Here is a 27,902-nt window from a genome sequence, read left to right as displayed (position 1 = left end):
AGCGTCTTCCATACGTCTTCCAGACTGTTCGAAACGTGTTTCATTTAAGGAGGTTAAATCAATGCTTGGCCCTCCTTCACCTGGAATACAGCCTTGTCGGGTGATGTCCGCCTACAAATGAAGTAACTTGGCTCTGTGATTGTAATGCTAGGCTAATTAGAAAATAAAAGCTGGTCGTTCCCAACGAAAATAGTAATTACTTCTGAAAATTGATGACGTTACCCCAATACAATATGCCAGGATATTCAGATTTCACACTAAAACCATTAATACAGGTATGCAAGCAAATATTTATCTGTCTGGTAAAATAAGCCGTGATTAACCAAGGAGGTTGATTATTACGTGGGAAGTGTGCGAAAAGCGCCTCTTTATCGTTTTATCGTTTATTTATACTTTTAGCGTGCCGATCCAGTGCGACTTCATCTTTGGGACATAGTTTCCACTCCAGCAGTTTTTCTTTAACCTCCTTGCTTCCATTACGTGGCCTCGGAGCTGTCTCGGCTTTCCCCTAAGCTGTCTACGTAGACGGTCTCCGATGCTGGCCAGAATTGGAACACACCCTATGACGTGTTTTTTGAGGCTAAGCTTCTGCTGCTGGAATCTGGCGGGAGCGGTTTCGGGAGCCTAAAACACGTCGCAGACGTCGGATTTTGGACACCACTTCGTGTCCTACATGTCATAAGCTGTGTAAGCCGCAAGCATGGCATAAACGCAAGAAATTAAACACCTAAGCTTCTTTGGAAAAAAATCTCCTGACATTATGGTCGCGTGTTATTAACATAACACTTGCGATAGGTGGTGTCCAAATCCACGCTCCAGAGACCGTTGTCCTTGAGCATGGAGAAAGCAAAGCATAGGAGAGGCCCCGGCCAGCACGGACGTATCGGAGAAAGAGTGGCAGAAGTCACGTGCTGATTTTCACAAAGGACTACTAGGACCGGTACCCTACGCGTCAACGTTACCATGGCAACGACGCCCCTGTATCTCTCGCTGCTGCTCTATTATAGGCCTCTGAAAAGTGAGGTAGGCTTTTTCAGCCTGTGTCTTTATTGCTGCAGATTCTGCTCGCGAGACAATCTGACTTTGGAGCGTGGTGTGTAAGCTTGAAAGTTGTCTTTTGGGTCTGTGAGTATGAGTTGTCAGTCAGCAACACACTCAGGTAATCATTGCGTGGGTCTTCGTCATCGTCTTCAACGTGCCACGGGAAAGCACAGGAGTGCGTCTGCTTTACTAAAACTGTCACAAAAGTTTCGTAGGCTCTGTTCTGACGCCCGTCGTAAACACACATTACCCGCGGCTCGTAGCAATGCAAGTTCAAATCTCCCTCCTGTCTTCTCCGGCTATCTGATTGTAGGCGCAATGGCGCAATGGGAGATGGCACACCAACATGGCTGCATTTCCGGCTTCAAAAACACGACGTCAAGACCATAGAGTTTCTTACAATTAAGTAATTATTGTATTAAACTTTATGGTCAAGACCTCTCCTATTTTGTTTCTTTCCTCCATACCCTTGAGGAATAAAAACAAATCTCGGAGGCTTTGCTTTTGGATGCTGAAAAGCAAAAATACGTAAATACCACAATTACCATCATCATCATGGTAGTAGTGACAATGACGTATTTTTTTGCTTTGCACCAGCTTTGCACGATGCAAGAACATGCTGTAGAGCTGTAGAGTATGTTTGTCCTCGCACAATAGGTGGTGTCCAAACCAAATTACACACCATCGCGTGGCGTCCTCTTGAGTCCTTTGGATCATAAAGGTTCTGCCTTTGCTGGTCAAACGCGCCGGACACAATTTATGAAGCCGGAACACTATAACACGACCAGCCAAGACTAGTCAAAAAAGAAGTCGTCAGCGGAGCCACTGTGGCGTTTGCCGGTTTCGTCTTCTGCTGTGTACTACAAAGCTGACCGTGGCATGTTTTGAAACGCGTGACCTCTTCTCAGGTTAGGTGCAGATTTCCATGCAAATTTTCCTGATAAATTTATTCGGTTAAGCGTGCCCCGGCCACTGTAGCGTAGCTAATCTAGCCTATCAAAATTAAGTCGCTGTCTGCTCCTGTCAGTGTATGTGTAATGCAGACTGAAGCACGACCTACAGAAGACAACTACTTCGTGTGCAGCGTCTGCGGTATGCGAGAGAAGTACCACGTCGAGTGCGACGGCATCAAGCGTTTCGGTCTCAGGTTCCTCGAGAAAGTGTACTTCGTCAAAGACGGCGCGGGCGAAGATCTGGGAGGCTTTGCCGTCGGTTCGCACTGCTCTGTGTGTCGGCGCGCCGTCTGCCACGCGAGCGATTGCAGCGTCTTCTACGCGAAGCGTTTCTGCAAGGCCTGCTTCCTTCAGCACAGCTTGCAGTTCCCGCCGCAGATGAGACAGGCCTTCGGCAAATAAGGCGTCTGGCGGGCGAAGAAAACTTGGGCCGTCAGTGCGTGTTTTGTGTACGCGCGGTACGTACGTGTCACGTACGATTTGCATATCCGCGTGTTGTGGCACCTTCTGGTGTGTTCGTGCAGTTTCGTGCAGCAGCTTTGCTCTTCGTTGCGTAGTTAGAACGCGCAGCGACTGTGCTGCGTCGCGACCTAGATTCTTCTGTTATATATCACTTTTCGCAGCTGGTCGGCTTCTATGAGACTTCGACAAGTAATGTGCGCCAAGTATTGCTTCTAATTCGGCTACTTGGCACGTCAACGAACATGTTCAACTCTCCCACCCCCGCCTCTTTCAATTGCGTTATTCGGGGAAAATTTAAACAGGATACAGTTATTTTAAGCCGAAAACGTCGCAAGACATTTAGTAAGCACATTAAAAATGATGAAGAAATAATGATACCATGGTTCGTTTCAAGCTTTATATGAAAGTGAAATGCGCAAGTTTTGTAGCTAACATGCTTTGTAAAATATATGGGCATTCTTAGGTATGCATAATTTATGAGGTCTGTAGTGATACAAGTTAGTGTGGGAAACCCAGACTTGGGGCTGGAAGGAAATGCTGCTAAACATATCAAAAACTTTGCCAGATAGGCGAGTTACATATAAAGCACGCCCTATGTAGGCTGGCTCTGGGGACTCTATTGAGAAGTTCCTTTGTAACGCAGGCGTACTTGCATGCAGTGCGTGACCAGCCATGACTGAAGATGCACAGAGACGCCGCCGAGTGGCCGTGGTGGTCCTCGGCGACTTTGGACGCAGCCCGCGCATGAACTACCACGCCTTGTCTCTCGCAAAAGAACGACTCGAGGTCGACGTGGTGGCTTACAGTGGTAAGCATTGTCAACATTGTGCCATTGGCGGGGCAGATAGTCACCATAAAAGCGTGATTAAGCTTACATGCTTATCGAGTATTTCATTATGTGTGAATACATCGCCTATATGCATATGCTTTTAAATGTAGTGAAGATTTCTTTGCCCCCACTTTGCGGGTGCTATCTTGCTGAGCAGACAACAACTCGACCCACTGGTTATGGGCAACCGAGTGTGTGCCCTTGATTGGCCAATCCCCCAGTATGAGTGTTCATGTCACTGTGACACAATAGTACAGAAGCCTTAAGTGTATTAAAAGTCATACTTCTCTATGCATACATTTCTCACCAACATTCTTTGCTTGCCAAGCATCATACATCGCCTTCGTCTTTGTGACCCAGACAGCTAACAGCTAGCTGGCGATGAGGTTATGCTTGTGTCATCAGCTGCTGCTGTTACCGCGCTAACTCCAACAAGCTTCGTATTGTTTAGATTCCAACATTGCGTTGGAGCAGCATTCTGATCTGTGCCTCGCACGTTTATTCGGACGGCAGTTTTTAAAACTGCACTTGCTCGGTCCATCTGATGTCTGTCCATTATTTCCACCGTGGCTTGGTCAGGCCTTCTTGTCAATCTCATCTTCACCCTTACCATATGACTAGGTGAAAACAAAACTGCCCATCGGCACCAGAACCTGCCCTTGCACCAATATCCCGCTGGAAGCCTCACACTCCAACTACTAATGTACATTCAGCTGGTGACATTTGATCACTTCATGTCCGTCTGGCAAGGCACATTACATTCACTTGGCCTTTGGAATGTACATACATGCATGTATGTGTGTGTGCACACTTAGAAAGGGACACATGTACGAAAATTTCTTTATTTTCAGACGTTTCGGGTCTGGCCATCAAATTAAATTTCCTTAATTTCCCATGTTTTACTTGCCAAAATCGCAGTCTGATTATGAGGCACTCCATAGTGTGGGACTCCAGATTTATTTTGGCCACCTGAGGGACCTTTATTGTGAACCCAAATCGTGGCACACAGGTGTTTTACAGCTATAAGTGTTCTAGGATCACTGTTCTAGTAGTTTTGATGCCAGCAAGCACCCGTCACAGTAATGCCAAAGGGTTTGCAAGTTAAGAAATTTAGACATTGGCTTTCACCATTGCAGCAAGCGGAACTCTTGTTTTGCTTTATTCCCACAACCATGTGAGCTGAGGTAGGAGGTGTTGGCTGACGTAGGCACCTGTGGTCTTTCCTCGCACAACAAAGCCTTTAATTTGGGGAGGGGGGTGTCGAATCGGGGGATGCAGAAAGAAAATTTCCTCGAAGGGGGGCTCACCCCCGCCCCCCACCCCCTTTTCCAAAGAAATTTCGAAGGTGGCTCTGGCCCAGTTGCTCCCTGGTAGTCGATGCCTAGAGAGTTAATGTTATTTATTAATTATTGATGTATATGTTGTAGCATTCACTGTCCTCACTAGATTTCTGCTTTTGCATGTCATTTGCTGCAACTGCTGCATGACATTTAGCAGCCTGCCCTTCCCCACATTCAGGCTTCTTCTATGCTGAAGCCACTTGTCATTAAATTTTTGCTTGAACCCACTATTGAGCGAGCCATTGGAAATTCAATTCTTAATGCGTTGCACTTGATTGTGTTTGGTTAAAAAGAGCACAGCTTGCATAACGCTTTGCAGTTGTGTTTGTAAAGCTGGAAAACTGAACGAGGAGTAACTGCACCTGAACAGAGACTTCTCGTCCAAAAAGGAACTGGTCCAGCAGTCACTTCAGATCTGAGTCTGTCACGCAGCCTCCTCACTGTTGCTGGTGTGAATGTACCCTAATGCTTAAAGGGACGCTAAAGCGAAACAATAAATCAATTTAGTCTAATGAAGCATTGTTTGAGATCCCTGCAGGCAGTCATTTCAAAACAATAGTTTGATTATTAGATGAGAAAATGAAGGTCCAAGTATCAGTATTTGAATTTCGCGCTGAAACCCCAGCGCCGGTACGTCAGCATGGCGTCAGGGACTCCAAAGTATGTTTTCGCATTTGGGCCGCGTTGGCTGAGTAAAGGTTCCCGAAACTTGCCATGTTTAATATTTGGTTCCTTTAGAACACAAAGTAGTCAGTCTATACAGCTATATATAATTAGTAGGCCCTAGAAGATGCCATAAAGATCCATGACGTCACAGCCCCCAGGTGCGGGAACTTAAGTAGGCATCGCCACTCGTATTTCGTTCTTGCGCTTTTTCTGGCTTACCAAATGTCTTGTCGCTGTAACAGTGGTGTTTTTCGTGTTTACTGATGCAGAAGAAATAATTTTTCACTTTAGTGTCTCTTTAATGAGGATCCCTTTTGAGATCTTCATAGGCACAAGTTCTCTCCCACTGCTGAGTTGCTTCTTTATTGTAATAGCCGTTATATGGATGCTCAAGGTGCACTCACGGCGTCAGCGTCGCTGTCGTCACTCTGTCCCGCTATCGATGGCACACGTGCAGCGTGCACGCACGTAATTAAGAGGGTCTCAAAGATGTGTAATGTGTTTGGCTGCAAAAGCAACCAGTTGAAGTGGACACTTCGTCAATGCTCAGCTCAATTGGCTCGATGGTAGAGCCAGGCCGTCGTTGTGCCTTCCGCTGCTGGCGTGAGTATTGCGTGCTTGCAGTCTAGCGTTCCTAATTAGCTGCTGTGTGTATGCTCTGGGGTGAGCATAAATGTGAGTATATAATTTTATCTAATATTTTACTGGACGCAGACTAAAATCGACAACGTCTCGTTGGTGTCATTTTTTGCACCATATTGATGCGATCCCGACAATACCACTCATGGCACACCGCAAGACGCCAGCGTTTTGAGAGACTTTGTAGATGCCAGGACGCTGTTCCTTCTTTCCAGCAGAAGTTGCCGTGCATGCAGTGTCGGACCAACATGTTGTACCCATGTGTAGTTGAAGCACTGTTCCTAAGGGTTCGAGAGATACTCTAAACCTTGCTAGCGCTGTTGGTGATCCGCTCTTTTTGTGAAACTGGCTTATTGGTGTTGTTTTTCTTATCTAGAATTGTTTACCCAAGGTTCCAGATGTTCTGCAGTGATTTATTGTATCTTTTGTTTGTCTCTGCAGGTTCCAAGCCTGGTCCTGATGTCCTGTCCAACCCGCACATCCACCTTCACCTTATGAGGGAGCCACCTGGTTTTCAGAAATGTAAGCGTAATGTGCTGAATGCATTTGGGCTGCGTCTGAGGATTCAAGATTTCACATTCTTTGCACACGAGAAAAGTGTTAAATAAGGCAGACCGACATCGACCTATGGCTTTATCAGCATCAAGTATATGTTCATCGAGCATTTAATAAAGTGGGCAAGGATCTGTTGGCGAATAATGTGCATGGAGCACCATGATATGTCAGCGTACCCTCAGTTTGTCTATCAGCTAAAGACCAACAGTTAACGTTTCCTTTTCTTTTTTTTGCTTTGCATGTTGAAGTTTATCAGTTAGCTGCGTCATGTTCTTGTTTGATTACTTGTAACCTGGTTTCTCTTTCCATGATGTCACCTTTCTCTCACAATTTCTTCATGCCATATGTGGTGTCGATTCGAAATAAACGAAGTGCTAGTTGAAAGTCAACAATTGCTGTGTGGTCTTCTCCGTCCTTATGTTGTACAGTTAAAAATAATAATACCGGATCCAACGTCCTGAGGCTACATAGGGGGTTGTGAAGTATGTCGTAGGTGAAGGCTTCGTATTAATTATGGCCACCTGAGGTCTTTAACATGCGCCCAAAGCACGATAGTATGCAGCGTTCTTGCAACCCACTGCAGTAGCTCAGCTGCTATGGCACTGAACTGCTGAGCTTAAGGTAATTGGTTCAATCCCGGCCGCCGCTCCCGCATTCAGAAAAGGGTGGAATGCAGAACCACTCATGTACCGTGCATTGGGTGCACATTGAAAAAACCCCAGGCGGTCAAAATTAGTCCAGGCACCTTGCACTGTGGCGTTGCCTCATAATGAGATCTTGGTTTTGGAACGAACAAACCGCGAATTTAATGAACTGAATTTAATAGCTTCTTCACATTCGCATCCATCAGCATGCAACAGATGCGGTCGGGAATTGGACCCGCAACCTCGTGCTCAACAGCAGAATGTCATGGCCACTGAGCCACCGCTGGCTTTGTTCACACTAATAACTTCTTCTGCCGGTTCCTTTGGCTTGCAGATGTTCCAAGGCTGGTGGCATACATTCTAAAGGTGCTGTGGCAATCCCTAGCCTTGTTCTTCAGCCTGATGTTCCTGCCCAAGCCAAGCCATGTTCTTGTTCAGGTGAGCCTACGCTCTACTCTAAACTGGATGTAGCACAACGAGTTTCATTGTCCGGTTTCATACTGAGCGTATACTCGTTTCTAATTAATCAATCATGGTTTATTGTGGTCACAACAAAAGTAACATAGGTTCTGCTTTATTGTAACACAGTTCGACTCTGATATAATTGTAGTGGTCTGTCAGTGCTAGAATAAGCTGTGTTTTGCTTTCTGCTCGTGGCATTTGAAGATTAAAATTTTTAACTATGTATAAGCAATCAGGAATGCTTATTCAAAGAGAACTGGCCTGAAATACTTCAAATACTGAATATTTCTTTGCCCAATGGAATCATATAGACTGAAGTGGGAAAAGAGAACAAAATAAGAAAATATAGGCAAAGAAACATCTATTAGAACATGTAACAGCTTTACACAAAATTATTGAGTTTCATAGTCCCGATGCCGGGGCGCAACTATGGGCTGTCCAGAGGGCCCACGATGCGGCGGTCGGGCAAGGCCTGACTGTCCCAACGTGGGAGCGGCCCGCAGCGCGCTGAGTCGCGTACCTCAGGACCTTATTAAAGTTTTGCATCCATCCATCCATCCATTTTCCAAAGTAGCACACAAGCTATGAAAGATGCCTTAGTAAGGAGCTCCGGATTAATGACAACTGCCTGGACTTTTAGTGCCCATACATAGCATAGCACAGGAATGTTGTCTGCATTCCACTCAACTCGTAATACTGCAGAGCTGCTGCACCCAAGGGTTTGAACCCATGACCTTGTGCACTTGCCAGACCAGTCATTAAGAGTGGTGCATCATTGTGATGCGCTGTTGCTTTCGGTTTCTTAGACCTACTCGTGTACTAACTCACTTTGAATTTGGCCAGGAACTGGCCGACTAGGCAAATCACAAGAAGCTGTACCTACGTAGCTAGGTATAGTTTTCTGTGTAACTTTGCATATGAGGGCGTCGTGAACCTTGAATCAAATGTGAACCAGATAGCAACATCCACTTGTTTCGTATCTACAAAATCCCAAATATTTGTGTAACACAACTTTTTAAAAATTACAGACGAATAAAGATAGTTGTAGTGCATACAATAGGCATTGCCAACTCATGACCGGCAGCTTACCGCTATCTTTGAAAAGTGCACAACTATTGCATTCTACTGGTCTACTACTAGCATATGGGGCAGAAACTTGGAGGTTGACAACAAAGTGTAAGAAGTTAAGGACCATGCTGCTAGCAATTTAACTAAAAATGAATGACATAACGTTAAGAGACAGGACGAGATTGTGTGGATTGCAGAAGAAATGGGGGTCATCCAATATTCTAAGTAACATTAAGAAGAAAGAATCGAGTTAGGCAGGACATGTGACACATAGGGCAGATAACCAGCAGTCTATTAGAGTTACAAAATTAGCATTAAGACAAGGAAAGTGAAGTCGGGCATGGCAGAGAGCTAGGTGGTAGGACGGCATTAGGAAATTTGCAAGCATAGCTTGAAACCAGCTAACGCAAGACACAGGGTTATTGGAAATTGCTGGGAGAGGCCTTCCTGCTGCAGTGGACATAAATAGGCCGATGATGATAATTATTTTTTTTCTCCTTTGACAGAATCCCCCGTCGGTACCAACGCTACCGGTGGTGTGGTTCTGCTGCTTGCTAAAAGGCTCGGCATTCGTAGTGGACTGGCACAACTACGGCTACTCCATACTGGCGCTGGCGTTGGGGCCTGGACACCTCCTGGTCCGCATCTGCCTCTGGTGAGCTGATGGCATCACAGTCACCGAACGATAACTCGGACTCAACGGGAACCGCAGAAAGATCAGAATACAGTGTAACCTTGTCGATGCAATCCAATTTGGCATCGGTGGGATTTCCCACCGCCAGCATTTGCGATCGCGAACGCGAAAATTGACCCACTACAGTTACCCATCTTTTTTGCCAGTTAATGTGTTCCCAAAAAACGTTAATTCAGCACCCGCGTTCTATACACCACGACACTGCGATTGTCTGATGCGTTTTATGCTGCGAGATGCCATGGGAACAATCAAAGAGGCGAGGCATGCACGATTGAGATCAATGGGCGCGGTCGCTCGGTCTCAGGTGATCGAGAGGATGTCTCAGGTTGCTCGCGCTTCACAAGCTTAACACGCAGCAGCGTCTCATGCTGCAACTATTCTCGCCCTGTGGGCAAATCAAAACTGCTTGCTGAAATGCCCCAGCTGAAGGGGCTGCTAACCCAGGGCAAATTCGAAGAGCGCGAACCTAAGTTTTCTGAAGCCGCAAGGACAACAACACGAGACTCTGGTCACTTATGCCCCAACAGCTTGGCACGTGTTGATGTGTCGTGGTAAGAACGATTTGTGCACCGCTTCGCTTTATTTTGACATCAAGTACCGTTGAGTCTGTCAAATGTTTTAATAACTTCGGGTCGAACATTTCCCCGGTTAGTACGTTTTCTCTCACGTTTTTTCCCCAATAAACATGGATGAGGTTCTGTTCTAATTGGGAGTCTGCAATATCAGTTTTGCCAGAAAATAAGTAACTTACAAGTATCTAAGAAAGTCTGTCTTTGCGTTGCTAGCCGCACATACACTTGCCTGTGGCATGGTCAGTCTGTATCGCAACCGTTGTCGTGCTGTCACTACAGATAGACGAAAAGTACCAGTAAATGCATGGGCACCAAATCACCACCCCTGGAGTGATTTGGGGGGTGGGGGAGGGAGGTGTATCCATGCAGTTGGTACAGTGCTCCAATTTCCAGTGCACCTCTTCATTATTTCACAGATCCATGGTCGGCTTCTCTTTGCAGGTGTGAGAAAACATTTGGCAAGAAGGCGAAGAGTGCATTCTGTGTGTCTCAAGCAATGCAGCTGGACCTGGAATCCAACTGGAAAGTGCAGTGAGTCTGCCCAGGCTTCCTTCTTTTTTTTTTTTTTGGACATCGTTGAACAAGCTTAATCTCTTTATTACCTGTGGAATTGAGATTCCTCAAATAGTGACAGATATAAAATTAAGCTACAAGTTTGGTCATTTCGTCTCGCTTCTTTCGTGCAATTGGAAAGATTTTGAGTGAGCCAGAGCACGCTGTCAACCATCTTGGCTCAGATGTGTCACTGACACTGGGAATTTACTGTGTGTACAGGTTATGAAAGCTTTATTTGTAGTATTCACCATTGAGCTAACCGCAGCAACATTGTTGGCTAACTGAAGCAGCTTGTTGTTGGGCAGGTGAGAATGGTAAAATATGGGACGGGTCACGTTGCCAGTGGCAACATTGTCTCCTGTGGTTAGAACTCTGGCTTTGTGCCATCCTCAACCCGTGGTCTACATGCTCGATACCAGTTACTACAGTTGTTTATGTCTTTGTGTGAAATTCTACTTTCGTTCCTCTGTTGGTAACTGTCTGTAAATGTGTGCGTTTTCACTTATGTTCCACTGTCTGTCAATGTGGCATTTCTACTAGCAAATGACTTCACTGACCAAACATAAGAAGCCAACATACACGACACCAAGGACAACATAGGGGAAATTACTTGTGCTTAAAAATGAAATAAAGAAACGACCAATTATTGGAAATGAAAGTGGAGGAAAAAGCAACTTGCCGCAGGTGGGGAACGATCCCACAACCTTCGCATTTCGCGTAAGATAGTCTACGAATTGAGCTACCGCGGCGCCATTTCCCCATCCGCTTTCTTGGGTATTTATGTTTCCTATTAGAACCCTGGGAGTGTTAGCCACCACCACCACTCACAGGCCTTGGCGGCGGATGTGGAACATCCTTTCGGCCTTCTTATGATATGACTAATGAAAACTGGGCCCCTCGGTTAACACCCTTTGTTCTCATTCTTCACTGACCTAAGTGCCTTAAATGCTACTGCATATTAACTCGCATAATTGTTATAGGTAATGTCTGTTCTAATGCAATAATGTTTGTCTGCTCATGTAACTAGCGATGATTTGGTTTGGGTCACATTTTATTAAGCTTCTGTAAATTCAACCTTCTGATAGCCTAGATAACGAAAAAATTTGTGATCACCATGGTATTTGAATTAATGTAAGAGACCATACCTTGAATTATTAATGCAAGTTGACTCTAGCAGTAAGCAGTGGTTAAACAAGGGAAGCCTTTCTCTGGCGCGACTTTTTTTGACGAGAGAGAGAGAAACTTTAATGACATTTGAAGAGTTTAGTCTATTCCGACAGGCCTGGCATGGTACCCCATGTGAGATGGGGAAGGAGGAAAGAAAGGGAGCGAGATACAAATGAAAACAAACCATACACATGCACACAACAGCATAAATGGTCTTGCACAAAAGTAATTTACATAGTCTCATTGAAGCCTGTATACAGCAGGAATGCTATAAGCATTTTAGTGGGGCACAGCAGATGTCCAGGTTATTGCCGCGGTTCAAGAACGTCTTGTAGCCAGAAGTAGCTTGTCGTGTCACATGCTTAAAGCCTTCTTCAAAACAGCCCTTGAGGTTGTCTAGCCACTAAGAATGCAGATTAAGTGTTCTACATCCTAGTCAACACTGTAGGTTGGACAGAATGGCATGCTGAATAAATAAATTTTAAATAAATGATGTCTCGTACAAGCAACACTCAGGTGAATGCGATGAAGGCGCGTATATTCACGCCTAGGAAGACAATGTGGCATACAAAAGTTACACTTCGGGCCAAAATGATTATGTGGTCCTTAATGGCCACTCTGCGTCACACCACAAGCTATACTGAGAATGCCACAAAACAGCTTACACACGTGCCGCTGCGACACTTCTTGAAAGTTGGTATCGGGGTCAGTGGTATCAAGGCGACTTCGTCAGGGCAACCACTGAGCAAGATAAAATCACCTTCTCAAAGCACTTGCTCTGACCAAAGGCTTCCTTTGTTTGACCACAGTTGACCATTTCATATCTCCACCTTCAATGTGGCCACATTGTCTTGTTAGGAAGCCAACCGTATGTGTTCAGAGGGCTTGACATCAAATGTTTTTGTGAATCTGTAATGGTTCTTTGTTTTTCTTTCTTAGAGCCGACGTCCTCTATGACAAGCCCTCATCAACATTCCAGCCGACTGGCATTGAGGAACGGCATGCCCTGTTCCAGCGTCTGGCCACGGAATATCCGGAGTTGGCCCATACGAATGATTCATCAGACGAGGCTAATGAAGAAAACATCTTCACCCAAGCTGCGCCCGGCTCCAATGCAGCAACTCTGAGACCCGATCGACCAGCTCTCATCGTCAGCAGCACCAGCTGGACAGGTCACTAAATTTTTCTTTAAAGGAATACTGTTCGCTAATTTTTCCTTACTTAACGAGATTTTCACCTTGTCCACTTTTCTTGCTGAGTGAAGGTCCGTGCCTCCTAAACGTTAAGAAAAATGTGCTGGCAAAAGTCAGAACATTGTAAACAGTGTACTATAGCAGTAAGTAAAACCTTGTTAATTTGGCCCTCATTAATTTGGAAAGATCTGATAATTTGTACTCGTCCTCTGGTCCCAGCGGGTGCATGCCTTATTTAATGGAATCAAACTCTCGTTAATTTCGACATATTTGGCCGCACACTGGTTAATTGAGACAATGCTCGGTTAGTGCAGAGCTCTGTAGATGTGCAACGCAAGAGAGCGACAGCGGCGCTAGCGTTCAAACACAACGTAGCGGCAAAGTCCACATTCCCATAGTCATCAGCGGAAATCGTGCATGAACCACAAGAATACCAGAACGCTTTGTGCGTAAATTCAGTAAATAAGAGCATTTTGACGTAGTAAGCATTTGTTTAGCGTTTTCTTGATGCCTTCGATAATTCGACATTTGGTTAATTGGGGTATCATTATTTTTTTGGTCCCATGAAATCTAAATGAATGAGTTTTTACAGTACCTCTTCCTACAAACCCGTATCGGTTTCGGTACCCATGACCTCGTCGCGTCATGACGTTATCATAAATTGACTCACTCTGTCGCTGTGGTTGCAAGCGCATGCAGAAAGAATGCACGCAACACTCCTTATTTTTTTTTCCCGTGAGTAACGCCATAATACGTAGCATTACTGCTATGCAGCATCAACAAGCTTTGCTCGCTGTCTCTACATCGCAGTAATGTCAATGACGCCATATTCAGTGTTTCAAGACCAACTTTAGTGCCTAGTTAAAATATCTTGTATTTGTTTCCCAGCATGTGGTAACAGTTTGTGCAGCTTAAAACAAATAGATGTCAGTGCTCCTTTAGTGCAAGAATTTCTCCTACAAAAAAAAAGAAAGAAAAGAAAGAAGAGCAATCTCTTTATCATGCTCAGGAATTCTCATGGCAGGCTGGTGTATGAGGAGACATTTGATCATGTAACACAGAGATTTATCAATTAACCAACAAACTACACTCTGTAAAGTCTCATAATTGCTGAAACATGTTACAAACTCACGCATACATCGCTTTCCTCTCATTTTGCACCAAAGATGCTCGGTGACCGTTCTATGATGGTTCCTCTTACTTCAGTTTGCAGGGTGCATGAACACATTTAAAAGGGGCACTAAAGAGAAAATTTAAGTGGAGCAGAATTAATGAAGTCGACTTCCGTTAATTAGACCCTTGCGGGACATCAAGACTTGGTCGAGCTGTCCGAGTGGTTGAGTTAACGTACAACTGCCAAATGAACTAATCGAAACCTTTTTTATTGCTTGACGTCTTCTGTAATGTCCTTTTGCTTCTTGCTCTTGGAGCGCAACTCAACGAGCATTTTGAATTTGAGAATGCGCTGACTTGAAAGCACAACATGAATACCCTATTTACTCGCATAATGGTCGCACTTGCGTAACGATCGCACCCCTGAATTTTGTCATAAAAATTTGATTTTTTTTCTTTCCCATGTAATGATCGCACCCTGAACTTGCCGCAGCGATATGTCATGTCACACAGCGATATGTCATGTGCCAAGTCTAGCTAATGATAATCGCGCTTACCATCTGTCGAATGCTGCACGAACGACTCTTGAAGACATACCAAGCAGTCTGCACGCACCCAACATTCTTAAGATACCCCATTTCATTCCTTTCATCACTTTCCGCACTTCCACGACAAAAAGAGGTACAATCAAACTTGCTTTTATTATGGGTATGCTTTATAATAGTTGTGGTCAACAAAAAAGGTGCCTTTCGATTCTTTTCATCTGCACTCGTGGGCACGCAACAAATCGCGCACGGCAATGATAGTAGCCACGTTTACACTGATACGTTAAAAGTGTACCCTATTCATACGCCAACATTTGTAACACAGCTAAGACATTCACCCACCCTTAGCGGAAACATGCCGTGTTAGGATAGCAGTGAAGACAAATGCCGCAGTTTCCACAGCATACCCGCCATGTGTTTCTATGTCACTGGCAGCTAAGCGTGCCCATCTCTGTTTCTGTCCCCTCAAAGTGGACATAGCTACGTTGTCGCAAACAGCCGAAACGTTCCTTCCCCACCTTCTGTCATACCGGAGCTGAGAGACCGCATAATGTTTACATTGCAAGCTGCGTCTATCTTTTTAATCTCCTCTTGCTGCAAAGTTTACTTCCAGTGGTGGCGTTGGGAATTCTGCATTGGCCAATTTACCGAGCATCTCGACGCTCCTTTCTTATGCGCTTAATATGTGTAATAGAAAACATACTCTGCTGTCCTTTTCTTTTTTGGTGCATTGTGTAACCATGCTACTTTTCCTGCCTTGTTGTAGAGGACGAAGATTTTTCGGTGCTTCTGGATGCCTTGAAAGGTGAGTCGAATTCTGCTTCCGTTCTCACTTCTGCTTGCGAAAACAAGCCAATGCGTACACTGGTGAGATGACTTGTAGCCAACAGTGAAGCCAGATAAAGCATGGGGTATGCAATTGTTACGTTTAGTTGAAAAGTAGAAGTAATCGGGTAAAAGGAAATGAAAGTCAGCGAAAAGATAACTTGCTGCTATACAGTCTACGCTCACGGGCCCGGGTACAACAGACTTTTGGATATAACAGACCATATTTCAACTTTAGCTTGCGCTACCTGTTGTATTAATGCAACAAAGTTCGCTCTTAATGGACCGCGCTGCAACAGACTATCGGCTACAGCGGACCAAATTAGCGGCAATTTTTGTCAAAATCTGCCGTATGAAACGGACTTTTGCCGTGTCGACACGGACTGACAACTGACTTGCAAGGGTCAGCCGACGATCGCGGCTCAATATCACGCATGCGAGAGAAGAAGGCGGGGCATAAGTGCGCCGTCTTTTGCGCGCAAGGCATGTGGGGGGGGGGGGGTAGAGGCAAGGGAGAAGGGGTTCTACTTTGGCAGCTGCTGCTTACAGCGCGGGCGCCTTAGCTTGAAAGCGATCTGAAATGTGGACGAAGTGCGCCCAGTGCCGGTAGCTTCGTATGCGGTGTGCCTTCAACAATTAGTTTGCATTGAAGCGTGAGACAGCACGAAGGTCAATTCACTCACTGCTGCTACCGCACTTCCTCAGTCAACATTTCGACAGCAACTTTCCGCAGTCGTCGAGGGAGTTGTGTTCACGTTTACCTGTGCGTGACATTGTGCTTGTTAATTTAGTTAGTAAGCGAATGCTTACAACTTTATACGGCTGACAAAACTACTATCCTTGCTTCAGGTAGCTGTCTATTAATTGGCTATCGCAATCGATGCTCTGCCGCATGGGTGAAATTGCAACTTTTTGTTTGCTTTTTACTTTGGACGTTCATCACGCACTCTTTGCAATAACATTGTTACATATTGCCACCAAAAGTTCGAAAGTGAGGCGTTTCAGATATTACGGACTGAATAAAACGGACATTTTTTGGCGGCTTATCAGGGTCGGTTGTAACAAGAGTCGACCATCTTTCCCATGTTATATGTGTGGTGTTTTTACCATTTAGCTACTGCTAATTCCATCTGTCTGCCCACATTCGTTTCCTTTTACCTTCCAATGTGATTAACATTCTTTAGGGACTTCATCCATTTGTCTTGTTTGCTTATCGGCTATGGTGTTGTGCTGCTAAGCACGAGGTCACGGGATCGAATCGCGGTCACGGCGGCCGCATTTAGATGGGGGCTAAATGCGAAAACACCCGTGTATTTAGATTTGTAGGTGCACGTTAAAGAAGGTGGTCCCAATTTCCGGAGTGCCCCACTGCGGAGTGCCTCATAATCAGGTCATGGTTTTGGGACGTAAAACCCCATACTTAATTTTAACTTCACCCAGTTTTCGGTACGTCCATTTGTCCTCGGCTAACCTCTTTCGTACCAGCTTGGGTCACCGGGTAGACCCCGGTCTGAGGGGTAGAGAATCGGGCTGCTGTGCTGAGGGAACCAGGTTTGAAACCACCGTCGAACCAGCTTGGGTCACTGAGTATGCGCCACTTGGTATGTCCTGCTCTTCACGGAACCTCTTTGACACCAACTTGTGTCACAGCTGCGTGGGTCCATAACAGCTGTGGGAGCTCAAAGAGGAAGAAGACTGTAAACGTTGATACAGTTTTCATTACACACCATCACATTCATCAGCTGTGCCCCAGAAGTAATCTACAAAATTATACTCTGCCATACTAAGTGGTCTACCAGCGTAAAATGAAATGCAAACTGCAGAGCACGTGGCAAATCATAGCTGAAGGTATACTGGGCACTATGCAGCCATCACCATTGACAGGCATGCACATCCGGTTTAACCACACATTTTCCATGCCATTGCTGTCGGAATAATTAACTGCTGTGAAGAATGTGTAATCGTGACTGAAGAGCAGGTGTTTTCTTCAAAAGTGTGCTGTCAGATTACAGTGGCTTTGTAATCAGACGTGCAGGCAGTGGCACACACGAGGCACTTTATCAGTAAAGAAATCTACAGCCATTGGTTTTGATGAAGGCACAGGAAAAGGAAGCCTGTCATTAAGAGTAATGAGGTTGAGCAATGCCTGTAAAAAAAAAATTTAAGTGCATATCTTGCATTCCTGCAGAGTACAGCACTCGCAAGGAGCAGGGCGACAGTGGCCTCCCAGACTTGTTCTGCATCATCACCGGTAAGAAAAAATAGCTTTCCATACTTTGAAACATGTTGAATCTCTTCTGCTGCTGCTGGTGGTGCAACGTCTCTCGAGAGCTAGTGTTTTTAGTGCTTATGTTTTCATCAGTTCAGTTTATCAGTCATCATCTCTTTCCTTTACCAGTCGCAAGGTTAGCCTCATCAGTGTATCCATGCTTCAGTGTATAGTCGGCCTCCATAAGTCCAAACTCCCCAGAGACAGCAGATTCATTATTCAGAGTTGAATTAAGCACAGTAAAATGCAGAACGGCACACTGTTACATGAGCAGCAACTGTAATAGAATAACCTGACTGACAATATTGTAACGCAAGGATCTCTGGGAGGTCCCATTTAAGTTTCTAGCTATGGGACCTTCTTCTGTATATACTTATCAGGTAATTATCTCCGTTTTTGTCATGAATAAACTGATTCTGATTCCGTCGGCCTGAGGCAGTGATGCCATTTGAGGACTGGTTTCGGCCAGGGGCTCGCGTTAGAGAGACACTTAAGTTACTGTGGAACTTTGCCTTCTATAGCAAGACACAGTTAGCCCTATCTCTCTTCCTCTTACCCACTTCACCAAGTAGGCCCCAAACCAATAAAGTGAGAAGTAAGTTTAGCTGTGTGTTAGTGAATTGCCCTTTCCTACAATACCAAATGAGCCACTCTTACCGCGAGAGGAAGACTAATAAGCCAGTAAAGATGTAAGGACTAAACATGGGTGGAGACTGCACCTTGGAAGTTCCCGCACCAACTTGCCGTGAGGTCATGGATTTTTTATAGTGTCTGCTCGGGCCTAGTTGCCAATTTCAGGTGCGTTGTGCGCAATTGTGCATGCCAAGTTAGTGCATTAAAAGCAAAAGGACTGATCAAACCATTGATATTTAAAAACGAGTGGCAGTCATTTTGAAACATCTATATGATTGGACCAGTGCTGCAAGTTTGAACAGTATGTGTAAAGGGCTTTAGTACAACGAGTCAAAACGTAGAGGGCTGGGCATTTGCTCTTGGTGTCAAGTGTACCGTCATGAAGCATTTTTCGCTTCTTTTGTTGTTGTTCACATTGTTTTACATCAGGCTACTTTTTCGAGGGGCTGAATAAGGTGCTTTCTAAGTATGCTATAAATTGAATAATAGTTGATGTTCCCATATCCGACATTCCTGCAAGAGAGTCCTCTCACATGGAATGTGCATTCTGCAAACTTGATGAAACCCGCTGAAAAATCGAGATTCTTAATCCATTTGGAAGTTGTACGCTTTTTGTGGCTCTAATGATGCAAGCGCAAGAAATATGGGGAAACTAAACTTTCACTATGAGCTATGGAAAGAAGAATGATAGGAGTAACATTAAGGGATAAGAAAAGAGCAGATTGGGTGAGGGAACAAACGCGAGTTAATGATATCTTAGTTGAAATCAAGAAAAAGACATGGTGGGGCATGGGCAGGACACGTAATGAGGAGGGAAGATAACAGATGGTCATTAAGAGTTACGGAATAGATTCCAAAAGAAGGGAAGCGCAGCAGAGGGTAGCAGAAAGTTAGGTGGGCGGACGAGATTAAGAAGTTTGCAGGGACAACATGGCCACAATTAGTACATGACCGGGGTAGTTGGAGAAGTATGGGAGACGCCTTTGCCCTGCAGTGGGCGTAACCAGGCTGATAATGATGGTGATGATGATGATGAAACTTTCACTGGACAGAATTAATATGTGCCTGAAGGGATTAGTATGCGTTCTTCGGTAAAAATAGACTGCATTGTGATTATGAGGCAGCCGGAGACTGAAATTGACAAGTTTGGAAAACATTTAGGGAGAACACTTTGAAATCTGTGACGTCGCACTGACAGGCGGGCACTGGGGCCTCAGCACAAAATTCAAAACATGGCAGTTTGACCTTGACGGCACACCTCTGAGAAGTATTTGCAGACAGTAGTGTGCGCTTGTGCAGGCAAGGGTCCACAGAAGGAGCACTACCTGTCCCAGATTCACGCTAACCCACTGGCACACGTGAAGTTCTTGGCGCCCTGGCTGTCGGCTCAGGACTACCCCAAGATGCTTGGTGAGTGCAGACTTGGCGCAGTAAGATGCTGATGATATGAACTTTACGGCAGCCCTGGAAATGTACTTGTATTGTGTTGCAAAATTTCTCCGATGCGGAACAGCGAAGCCTGAATTTACAAGACCACAGTCCTTGTAGGTTTCTATTCATTACTGTCAGTTGAAGAGAGCTGTCACTGTCACTTCAATTTTTTTTTCCGTTGGGGGGGGGGCTCTTTTCTGTCTTCCATCCATTGGTGGTGCATTGTTTTTCACTCTAGTTAGAGGCCCTGAAGAATGTGCATCATTGTGTGTGTGTGTGTGTGTGTGTGTGTGTGTGTGTGAGAGAGAGAGAGAGAGAGAGAGAGAGAGAGAGAGAGAGAGAGAGAGAGAGAGAGAGAGAGAGAGAGATGGCCTTAGTTGAGCTGTTGCAGGAGCTCTTGCATCACACACCACTTGCTGACAGTCAGCCAGTGACAACACATCAACCTGACCGGTAGTGCCATTCTTGACACGGTCAAATTGCACCACATTGGCAAATTCTACCATCCTCGTGCTTTGAACCAGAGAGGATGCATGTAACCACATTGTGAGCCAATCTGAATTTGGAAGATGGCAAATTTGGCAGAGTGAGACCCTATCCTGATTAGCATTCCGGGCAGAGCACTTGAGCGTTCTGTTACTAGGGGCTAATTGATGGGAAGTCCAGAATTCAAATGGCACTGTCCTTTGAAAGCTCACAGGTAAAACGCAGGTGGTCAGTACATGGTTGGAACGCGGACAAAATGGGAGCAACCACCATAGGGAGGCGGTCACATGGTGTTTAGCTTAAACGCACTAAAAAAGTGGTGTACATATCTAAAAACCTTTAAAACCCTAGTGCAGCCCAAATTTACTTGGGGCGGTCTATCGAGCGATCTGCACTCATTTTACCTGTGAGCACCTGCATTTGCCACAGAAGTTTCCTGAAACAATGCCATTCAGTTTCTCGGTCTTTTAGTTAGTTTCTGTGCCAACAACCTCATTTGTTACATGTAATTGCAGTCAAACCCTCTTATGGTGAAGTTGCGTCCACCACGAAAATACCTTCATTATATATCTGGCATTAATTATAAGTGTAATTCATTACGTGGTAATATCAGCAAGAAACAATTCTGATTTACTTAATTTTATGGAATAATTTATTATATCCGTGTTTATTATAGTTCAGAGTCCAAACTGAATTGACGTAAAAACAGCCCAAGCTGACAATGTCGCTGAGTTAAAGTCAAATGCATATCTGCACTTCGCAAAAATGCACATCGGGATGTACAATGGCAAACATAAAATGCACCTGCTGCCTTGACTAGGACAAAATTTCGAGTAAATTTTAATGAAGCACAAATTGAAGAAAAATTTTCTAAATGAATTTTATGCATGCTGCAGTTGTAAAACGAAACAATCAAATTGATTTTACTATATAAATTAATTTTTTTGTACTGCTCAAATTCCCAGACATTTCTGCAGCCCCATCCATGTCCAAAAAAGCTGCGCTGTAATCAACTTGTTACACATGCGTTAACACAGTGCAAATGCACCGTGTCATGCAGCTGTGCACATAAGTCCCTCATTAAGTGGACTTTCTTTATTTCAAATTCCGTTTTATTCTAACAGGTTTTCAGGCTCATTCAAGTTCATATTGATCGATGTTCCACTATAAACTCAGAATCTGGACCCACATTCACAAACCCTTTTTTACACAAAAAGGTTTGTGAGAAACTATGCCAGCCAGTTGCAATGATGTAACAATGCCTGCCAATATTGAGGGAATCCTGTCAGAGAAAAGCTTTGCGAATTCGTCCTTTCATTGTAGAATTCGGCGTGTTTTTACAGAAGAGAGCAGCACAAATTTTAGAATTCTTAGCTCCCGTTTAATGACTGGTGTCATGTAGCCTCTGTAATGCTATTACTAACACTGCATAATAACAATGTGGGCTAATTGCTATGTGCTCTCTCTACCTTGCATAGTGTAATGTTTAACCTGATTGGTTACTGAACGAAAAGCCTCAGAGGGGTCTGCACGAATGTTAAAAAGTTGACCTCAAGCACAGTTAGTGAAAAGTTTGGTCTCTAGCAAACCCAATAAATGCAATAAATGGTCGGCTTTCTGACCACTTTGCTTAATCTCTTAATCGTGTTCTTAAAGGGTGCCCTGAACCACCCTCCTCAGGCTTGATGAAATAACATAGTCCACGGGTAGCATACATTGCTGTGAACGTCTCAGACGAGTTTTGCTGTCGTAGGCGGTGCGGGGAGATCGCAAGCGGAATGCGAAGTCACCTTTGTCTCAGACGCTCTCTTTTCAAACAGAAGCTTGCTCCTCACTCTCTTCTGGATACTTTATTTTGTAATAAAGCGGATTCCCATACGTGGCTGCAATTGGTAGCTGCGATCGGCTATGCAGCGTAGATACCGCGGCCGCCGCGGGGTGCCGCCACGAGTCCACTGGCTAAGCGCACTGTGGCTCGTTGAGGACAACCACGTTTGGCTTACGTTTAGCCTGTTGTAGGCACCAAATTCGAAAGTCACGTGGTGTCTACATCAACACCCAAATAAAAATTTGAACTGCACGCCACGGTGACATTTAGAAGGCTGAGTGATGTGGGCATGCCCCATTCCGCTGTAGCCTTCACAGTGCAAGGCATAGAAGAAGGAACGGGAGCACAGCGGAAGCCATATTTGATTGCCTGTAACTTCGCGTCTGCTCAACACATTGAAGTACTTCTTGCAGCAAAGTGTTCCTGAAAAGCCTATTTTCACTTCAAATGCCTTTCTCCACATCGTCAAAAAGTAGTTCAGGGCCCTTTTAAGTATTCTTGTGACAGACAGGAACCTGGCTTTTGCACTACTGGCTCTATTTTTCCAGGCTCTGCGGACCTTGGTGTCTGCCTTCACACCTCCTCGAGCAAGCTGGACCTGCCGATGAAAGTTGTCGACATGTTCGGTTGCGGTCTACCCGTCTGCGCTATAGACTACCCGTGGTGAGAGAGCTCTTTCCTATTCACACTGAGAATAGGATAGATTGCCAGGCATAAGGTTTTTGGAATTGTGGACTAGAGACGGCAGTCACTTGCAGCGGCAACATGTTTCTCAATGGTCAACCTAGCGGTGAAATAGGGCAAATCGGTTCTGCAAATTCCCACAAGGTGAGGGAAGTGTCATGAAGGGGAAAATTGTCATCCACCTGAATGTAGTGCAAAGCTACAAAGAAAGCCTGTATGAGTTTTTCAGAAAGAAAGCTTTGTAGTTGAGAAAAAATTCACCCTGGTCCGGGATTTGATCCAGGGACCAGTGCCTCTCCTGTGTGGTCGCCCTGCCATCTGAGCATGTGTTGGTGGTCTAGTTGGTTAAGCATGATTACAAAGACGGCGGAACACGCTGTCTCGTGTTCCCCTTCTTCGTGTGTTGTTTTATTCGGCGCTGTCTTTGTAATCCTGCCATCTGAGCTAACCAGCAAGCTAGCAGACCGCGGCGCGAAGGCATATCTATCAACAACTTGAAGCATAGAAACACGAAATATGGCAGAGCAGTTTCGCGGAATCTCACAGGGTGGAGGAAGTGTCATGAAAAGGAAAATTGTCATCCACCCGAATGCGGCACGAAGCTACAAAGAAAACCCATACAGTTTTCTAAATGCAGGAAGGTGGACAGTCAGCTTATCATCGTAAACTTTCAACTCCCAAGTTCTTTCATAGAAAGGTATTTCCTAAATTTTCGTTACTCTGCCCAATTTTCGTCTGTAACATTCTTATTAAAGAAACCTATGTTCATTGTACGGTTTATCGCTTGTATTCAAACTCCAAGAAAGACATCAGCAGTGAGCTATCATCAGTGTGTGTAAAAATCTACAGTAACAATAATCTCCACACTCATGACGCCAAAACGAATGTAAAGCTACAGAAGAATGGGCACGAGCGTGTAAAGCCAGCAGTTACTGGGGGAACGAGCTGATGCACACGTCTCATTACCATGCACAGAGCCTTGAAAAGCAACGCGCAATGCAAACGAGTACCTAGCACTTGCCCTCGGTAAAATCGGTACAAACTGGCAGGACTTTGAGGTTAGGGAGATTAAAATAAGCCCAAATAATGTGCCATTGAATACGCTCAAATAGCCAGAATCGCGAAGTTGAAAGAGTAACCTAAACAAACTGAAAACCTCACGTGTGTTTGCCCATTGGCCAGCACTCAGGGACCAACCAACGAGGCTGGTCCCCCCAACATGCTCAGTTGAAATCCGTCGCCAGAATGCTCTAGTGACAATTTTCTTAGATGGGCAAGTTACGTTAGGCTCAGTTTGTAAATCAACCAATGAGAAGCCCGCCGTGGTTGCTCAGTGGCTAAGGTGCTGGGCTGCTGAGCACGAGGTCGCGGGATCGAATCCCGGCCATGGCGGCCGCATTTCGATGGGGGCGAAATGTGAGAACACCCGTGTGCTTAGGCTTAGGTGCACGTTAGAGAACCCCAGGTGGTCGAAATTTCCAGAGTCCTCCACTACGGTGTGCCTCAGAATCAGAAAGTAGTTTTGGCGCGTAAGACCCCATAATTTCATTTAACCTTTTTCTCACCAGCGAGAATAACAACTTCGCCGTACAATGTGCAAGTGCAAAAGCTGCAGATCTCGTTTGTTGAAGGGACGCTGAAGTAAAAATGTGGTTGAGCTGTATTATTACATTATGTTTTTAGAATACACACTTACTTTGAGAGGAGATTCAGTGAACCAGAAAGGGTGCAGAAATCAAAGCCTGGTGGCAAACACCGTACCTTATGGTTGGCGTACCAGCAAGCTGTGATGGTGTAGACTTTGCTGGCATTTACTTGGGTCTGGTTCATTTTTTATTAGTAAGGATGGACTTCATTGTATTCTAAAGGAGTCAGAGGCTGAACTCGGCACATTTCGAAAACGTTCACTGTACCACAATGGGCCAAATACAAAAATAAATACCTTGAAATTCATGATGTCACATTGGTGTACCAGCTGAAAACTCGTAAAAGGAAAAATTGGCCTTTACGTTCTCCTACAGTAAACAACTCCTTACTGTGAAATTAGCAAAATGGAGTTTCGGAAGGATACCCTATCTGTCTGAACTCATCTAGTTTTTCTCTTTAGCGTCCTTTTAAAGTAACAAAAAACTTGAATGGTCGCCAAGCTTTTCATCAAATTTGGCTGAGGAGCGCTCCTGTTTGGGCAAGTTGGTGCAACATATTGCTATTTTAAACTATGTGAAAAGGCGAGGGGAAAGCTACGTATCCACACGAAATCAGTGCTCTACATAGCACTGGTCCTGTGTGTATTTACATCTTTCTCCTTGCCCATTCGTGCCGTTTAGCAATTTCGTCAGATCTGTGGCATCTGTACGGTGATGAAAGATTGACTGCTGTGATTGCGCTTTGGTGGTTGCAGCCTGAGGGAGCTAGTCAAGCCAGGAGAGACCGGCCTTGTGTTTGAAACCAGCAGTGAGCTGTGTCAGCAGATATGTGTGAGTACTGCAAGTCTGCTTGCGTATGTTCCACTGACGTGCGAGTGCGTGGGGGCGTGCAAAAGCATAATGCATTCATCTCATTTGAATGCGTTAACATAGTTCAAGCGATATAAAATGCATGAAGCTTCGAGATGTGCTTGACACATGTACTATATGAGACCATAAATGAGTTTAACTTTGTCATAACTAACGCAGACGTAATTAACTGCCGGATATAACAAAGTAACTCTGAAATATATCTCGGCGATATCAGGATGTAACGAATACTATGTGCTTATAACAAACGTTGAATATAACAAAAAGGGTGTTGCGGCATATGCAGCAAAGTTTGATTGTTTTGACCCACTAAGCCGAAATTAGGAATTGTATAAGCCTACATGCTTGTCTGTCAATATCTTCCTCTTATGCATCCCTGTTGCCTCTGCCACTCTCAAAATCACTTCTTATGAGCAAACTGAACTGTAAGTGATCTGAACGCATATGCTGAGCATACGCTACCTCTCATTTAATACATAGAGAGGGTCTCGACTCCTTCGGCAGGTTTGATGCCTTCAGGTAGCAACTGAGGGTTTATGGGCCAGTTGCCTTCTCCCAAGCTCACATAGCCCGAGATAGAAAAGGATATTCTACATCCAATGCCATTGCCGTGAGTTGTGGTGCTGGCTAACACTCCCAGGGCTAGATATAGTACACTTATACGAGTACCCAAGAAAGTGGATGGGAAAACGGCAGTGCAGTGGTTCACTTGGCTAGACAATCGCTTGCGTAATGCGAGGACATAAGCTTAGATTCCACCTGCAGCAGCTTTTTTTTTTTATCCACATTTGTTTAAGTTTACTTCAAAATTTCTCCACTTCAAAAAAGAACTGGTAATGTACAAATTCTACATTTCAGAAAAAGAACTGGTAACTTAACCTTATGCTTTCCTGAATTTCTTTGTCTGTTGGCTTCATAAACATGCTGTTATGTACCAGCACTTCTATATACCCTAGTAGGTAGTACTCATCCTTGTGATTGACCAGTCTTTACACAAGTCTTTAATTTACTGTGGAGTGGGCTGAGGAGATGAAGCCATGCCTTGCTCCTTGCTTTCTGCTCGGCAATAGCATTGGCTTGTGGTAAAAGAACAGCCATATTTCTTTTTATCTTTAGGATATGCCGTATTTCAGGGCCTGTTTTAGCAGGCAGAGCATAGCTGTTGGAATTATAAAAAAAGGAAGGCAGTCAGCACAGGCTGGTTCAATTGCTGATGCGCCTTCAAAGCATAGCGTAGGTTAGGTTACGGTCGGACATCAGGTCCTAAGCCTGATCCCCGATGATACACTGTGCTCTGAACCATTGTTGAAACCTGGCCAGGCATGTGTACCCAAATTTACAAAGCTTTTTCTTTCGTAAGGCCTATTTGCCATTGGCGGGTCACGTTTGCTAATAATATGCGTGACATCACGATTGACAGGCACTTGCACTTACGGACATTTCTAGCGTAAGAACTTTATTGTGAATACAGGCCCTGATCACTGCAAAGCTGTAACAGCAACTGGCCGAGACGACACTTGTGACGGCCACCTTCTGTGCCTTGGCCTCCATCTTCTTTATTTTTCCAAATATGTGTTGCTTCACTGCTACGTGTGGCAGATTTCTTATGCTTGGAGGTAAAACAGTGCAACTTGACAAGAACAAAAAGAAAAGAAGAATAAACATGCACTGGTGCTTACTCACAATTCAATTTTTATTGCAGGCCTAGCAATCTCATACCCATATCTCATACCCACCCATATCCGCCCCACCCATACCCATATCTCATATACCCACCAAAAGCAACAAATTAAATGTCATCGCACCCCCTACAAATGTGGTCTCACAACACGGCTTCCTACGGTCACATGCATGTAGCATCAACATGATTGCCACTTGCCAAGGGATGCTGTTTCTTTCTCAGTTAACGAGATTGATAAAGGACTGATTTGCCACACCTTTGGTCTTTTGAACATCGTATGCTTCGATGATAAGGCGACATTTATTAGCCCTGGCTTTGTGTTTGCCGCAGGACCTACTTCAAGGATTTCCAAAGCCAACAGAGCTTCTTGGCTCACTGAGGGCCAACGTCCAGAAGTGGCAAGCTGTGCGCTGGGACGACAACTGGAGAGCAGTCGCACTTTCCAAGTTTTGCAGTACCTAGCTCTTGCCAAATATGCGCGCTGTGTGTCTCGGGACGGGTCCCGAGACCAATCAGAAGATTGCCATCCAGAGCCAGGGTAGTGCGTGCTTAATTTGGCACCTCTGCTCACTGCTGCTGTGGACCGGTTATTTTACTGTGCAGGAAGCAGCAGGCCTGTACTGAATGCATTGAATCTTTCCTGGAGTCCTTCTATTTTCGCATGTGAGCATTTAAGTTATGGGAATTGGGCTTGTATGCTTCGCGCTGGGTGATCTTCTTATCTTCAAAGTATTTTGTTTGAAACAACATATTTGTTGGGACCAAGGGTGCCTTTATTGTTAATCACAAGTGACTGTGACCAAAATAAATAAACCCTTCTTCAATTTAATAGTTGCACTTTTCTTTTTATGTTTTAACTGCATGTAGTACACCATTATACACTGTTCCAACTTTACGATTACCTAATACTTCTGTAAAACTCATGTAAACATTGTAATATTTCATTTAGTAAGCTGCAGACTAGTGTATATCATATTTGTCCACTTTAGAGGATGTAATAGATGCAGTTTACAGATGTGGGACATCTGTTTCTTGTGCAAATTTGATATCA

The 27,902-nt window shown here is 44.7% G+C and overlaps 2 protein-coding genes across 5 annotated transcripts; both read left to right on the top strand.

Annotated features, from left to right (window-relative positions):
* Window positions 1-1,804: 1,804 nt before the first annotated feature.
* On the top strand, window positions 1,805-27,680 carry Alg1 (ALG1, chitobiosyldiphosphodolichol beta-mannosyltransferase). 4 transcript variants are annotated; one of them, XM_075701575.1, is made up of 13 exons: window positions 1,805-1,949; window positions 3,116-3,264; window positions 6,372-6,452; window positions 7,464-7,567; window positions 9,166-9,314; window positions 10,367-10,456; window positions 12,587-12,819; window positions 15,265-15,303; window positions 17,512-17,574; window positions 19,525-19,635; window positions 22,519-22,633; window positions 25,056-25,131; window positions 27,182-27,680. In XM_075701575.1, exons 2-13 carry the CDS (start codon window positions 3,129-3,131, stop codon window positions 27,311-27,313), a joined length of 1,329 nt encoding a protein of 442 aa, XP_075557690.1. In that variant the 5' UTR covers window positions 1,805-1,949; window positions 3,116-3,128; the 3' UTR covers window positions 27,314-27,680. The 4 variants fall into 4 exon arrangements, with proteins under 4 accessions (XP_075557690.1, XP_075557689.1, XP_075557691.1 ...); XM_075701574.1 differs by having other exon boundaries at window positions 1,808-1,949; window positions 3,100-3,264; XM_075701576.1 differs by lacking the exon at window positions 1,805-1,949 and adding an exon at window positions 2,313-2,452.
* On the top strand, window positions 2,079-2,396 carry LOC142591332 (cysteine-rich DPF motif domain-containing protein 1). Its single transcript, XM_075703657.1, has one exon. It carries the CDS (start codon window positions 2,079-2,081, stop codon window positions 2,394-2,396), a length of 318 nt encoding a protein of 105 aa, XP_075559772.1.
* Window positions 27,681-27,902: the final 222 nt, after the last annotated feature.

The sequence above is a fragment of the Dermacentor variabilis genome, chromosome 8, assembly GCF_050947875.1.
Source record: "Dermacentor variabilis isolate Ectoservices chromosome 8, ASM5094787v1, whole genome shotgun sequence".
Taxonomy (NCBI): Eukaryota; Metazoa; Arthropoda; class Arachnida; order Ixodida; family Ixodidae; genus Dermacentor; species Dermacentor variabilis.
Note: the sequence above shows the minus strand (reverse complement) of the source record. Positions and strands in the feature narration are given on the sequence as shown.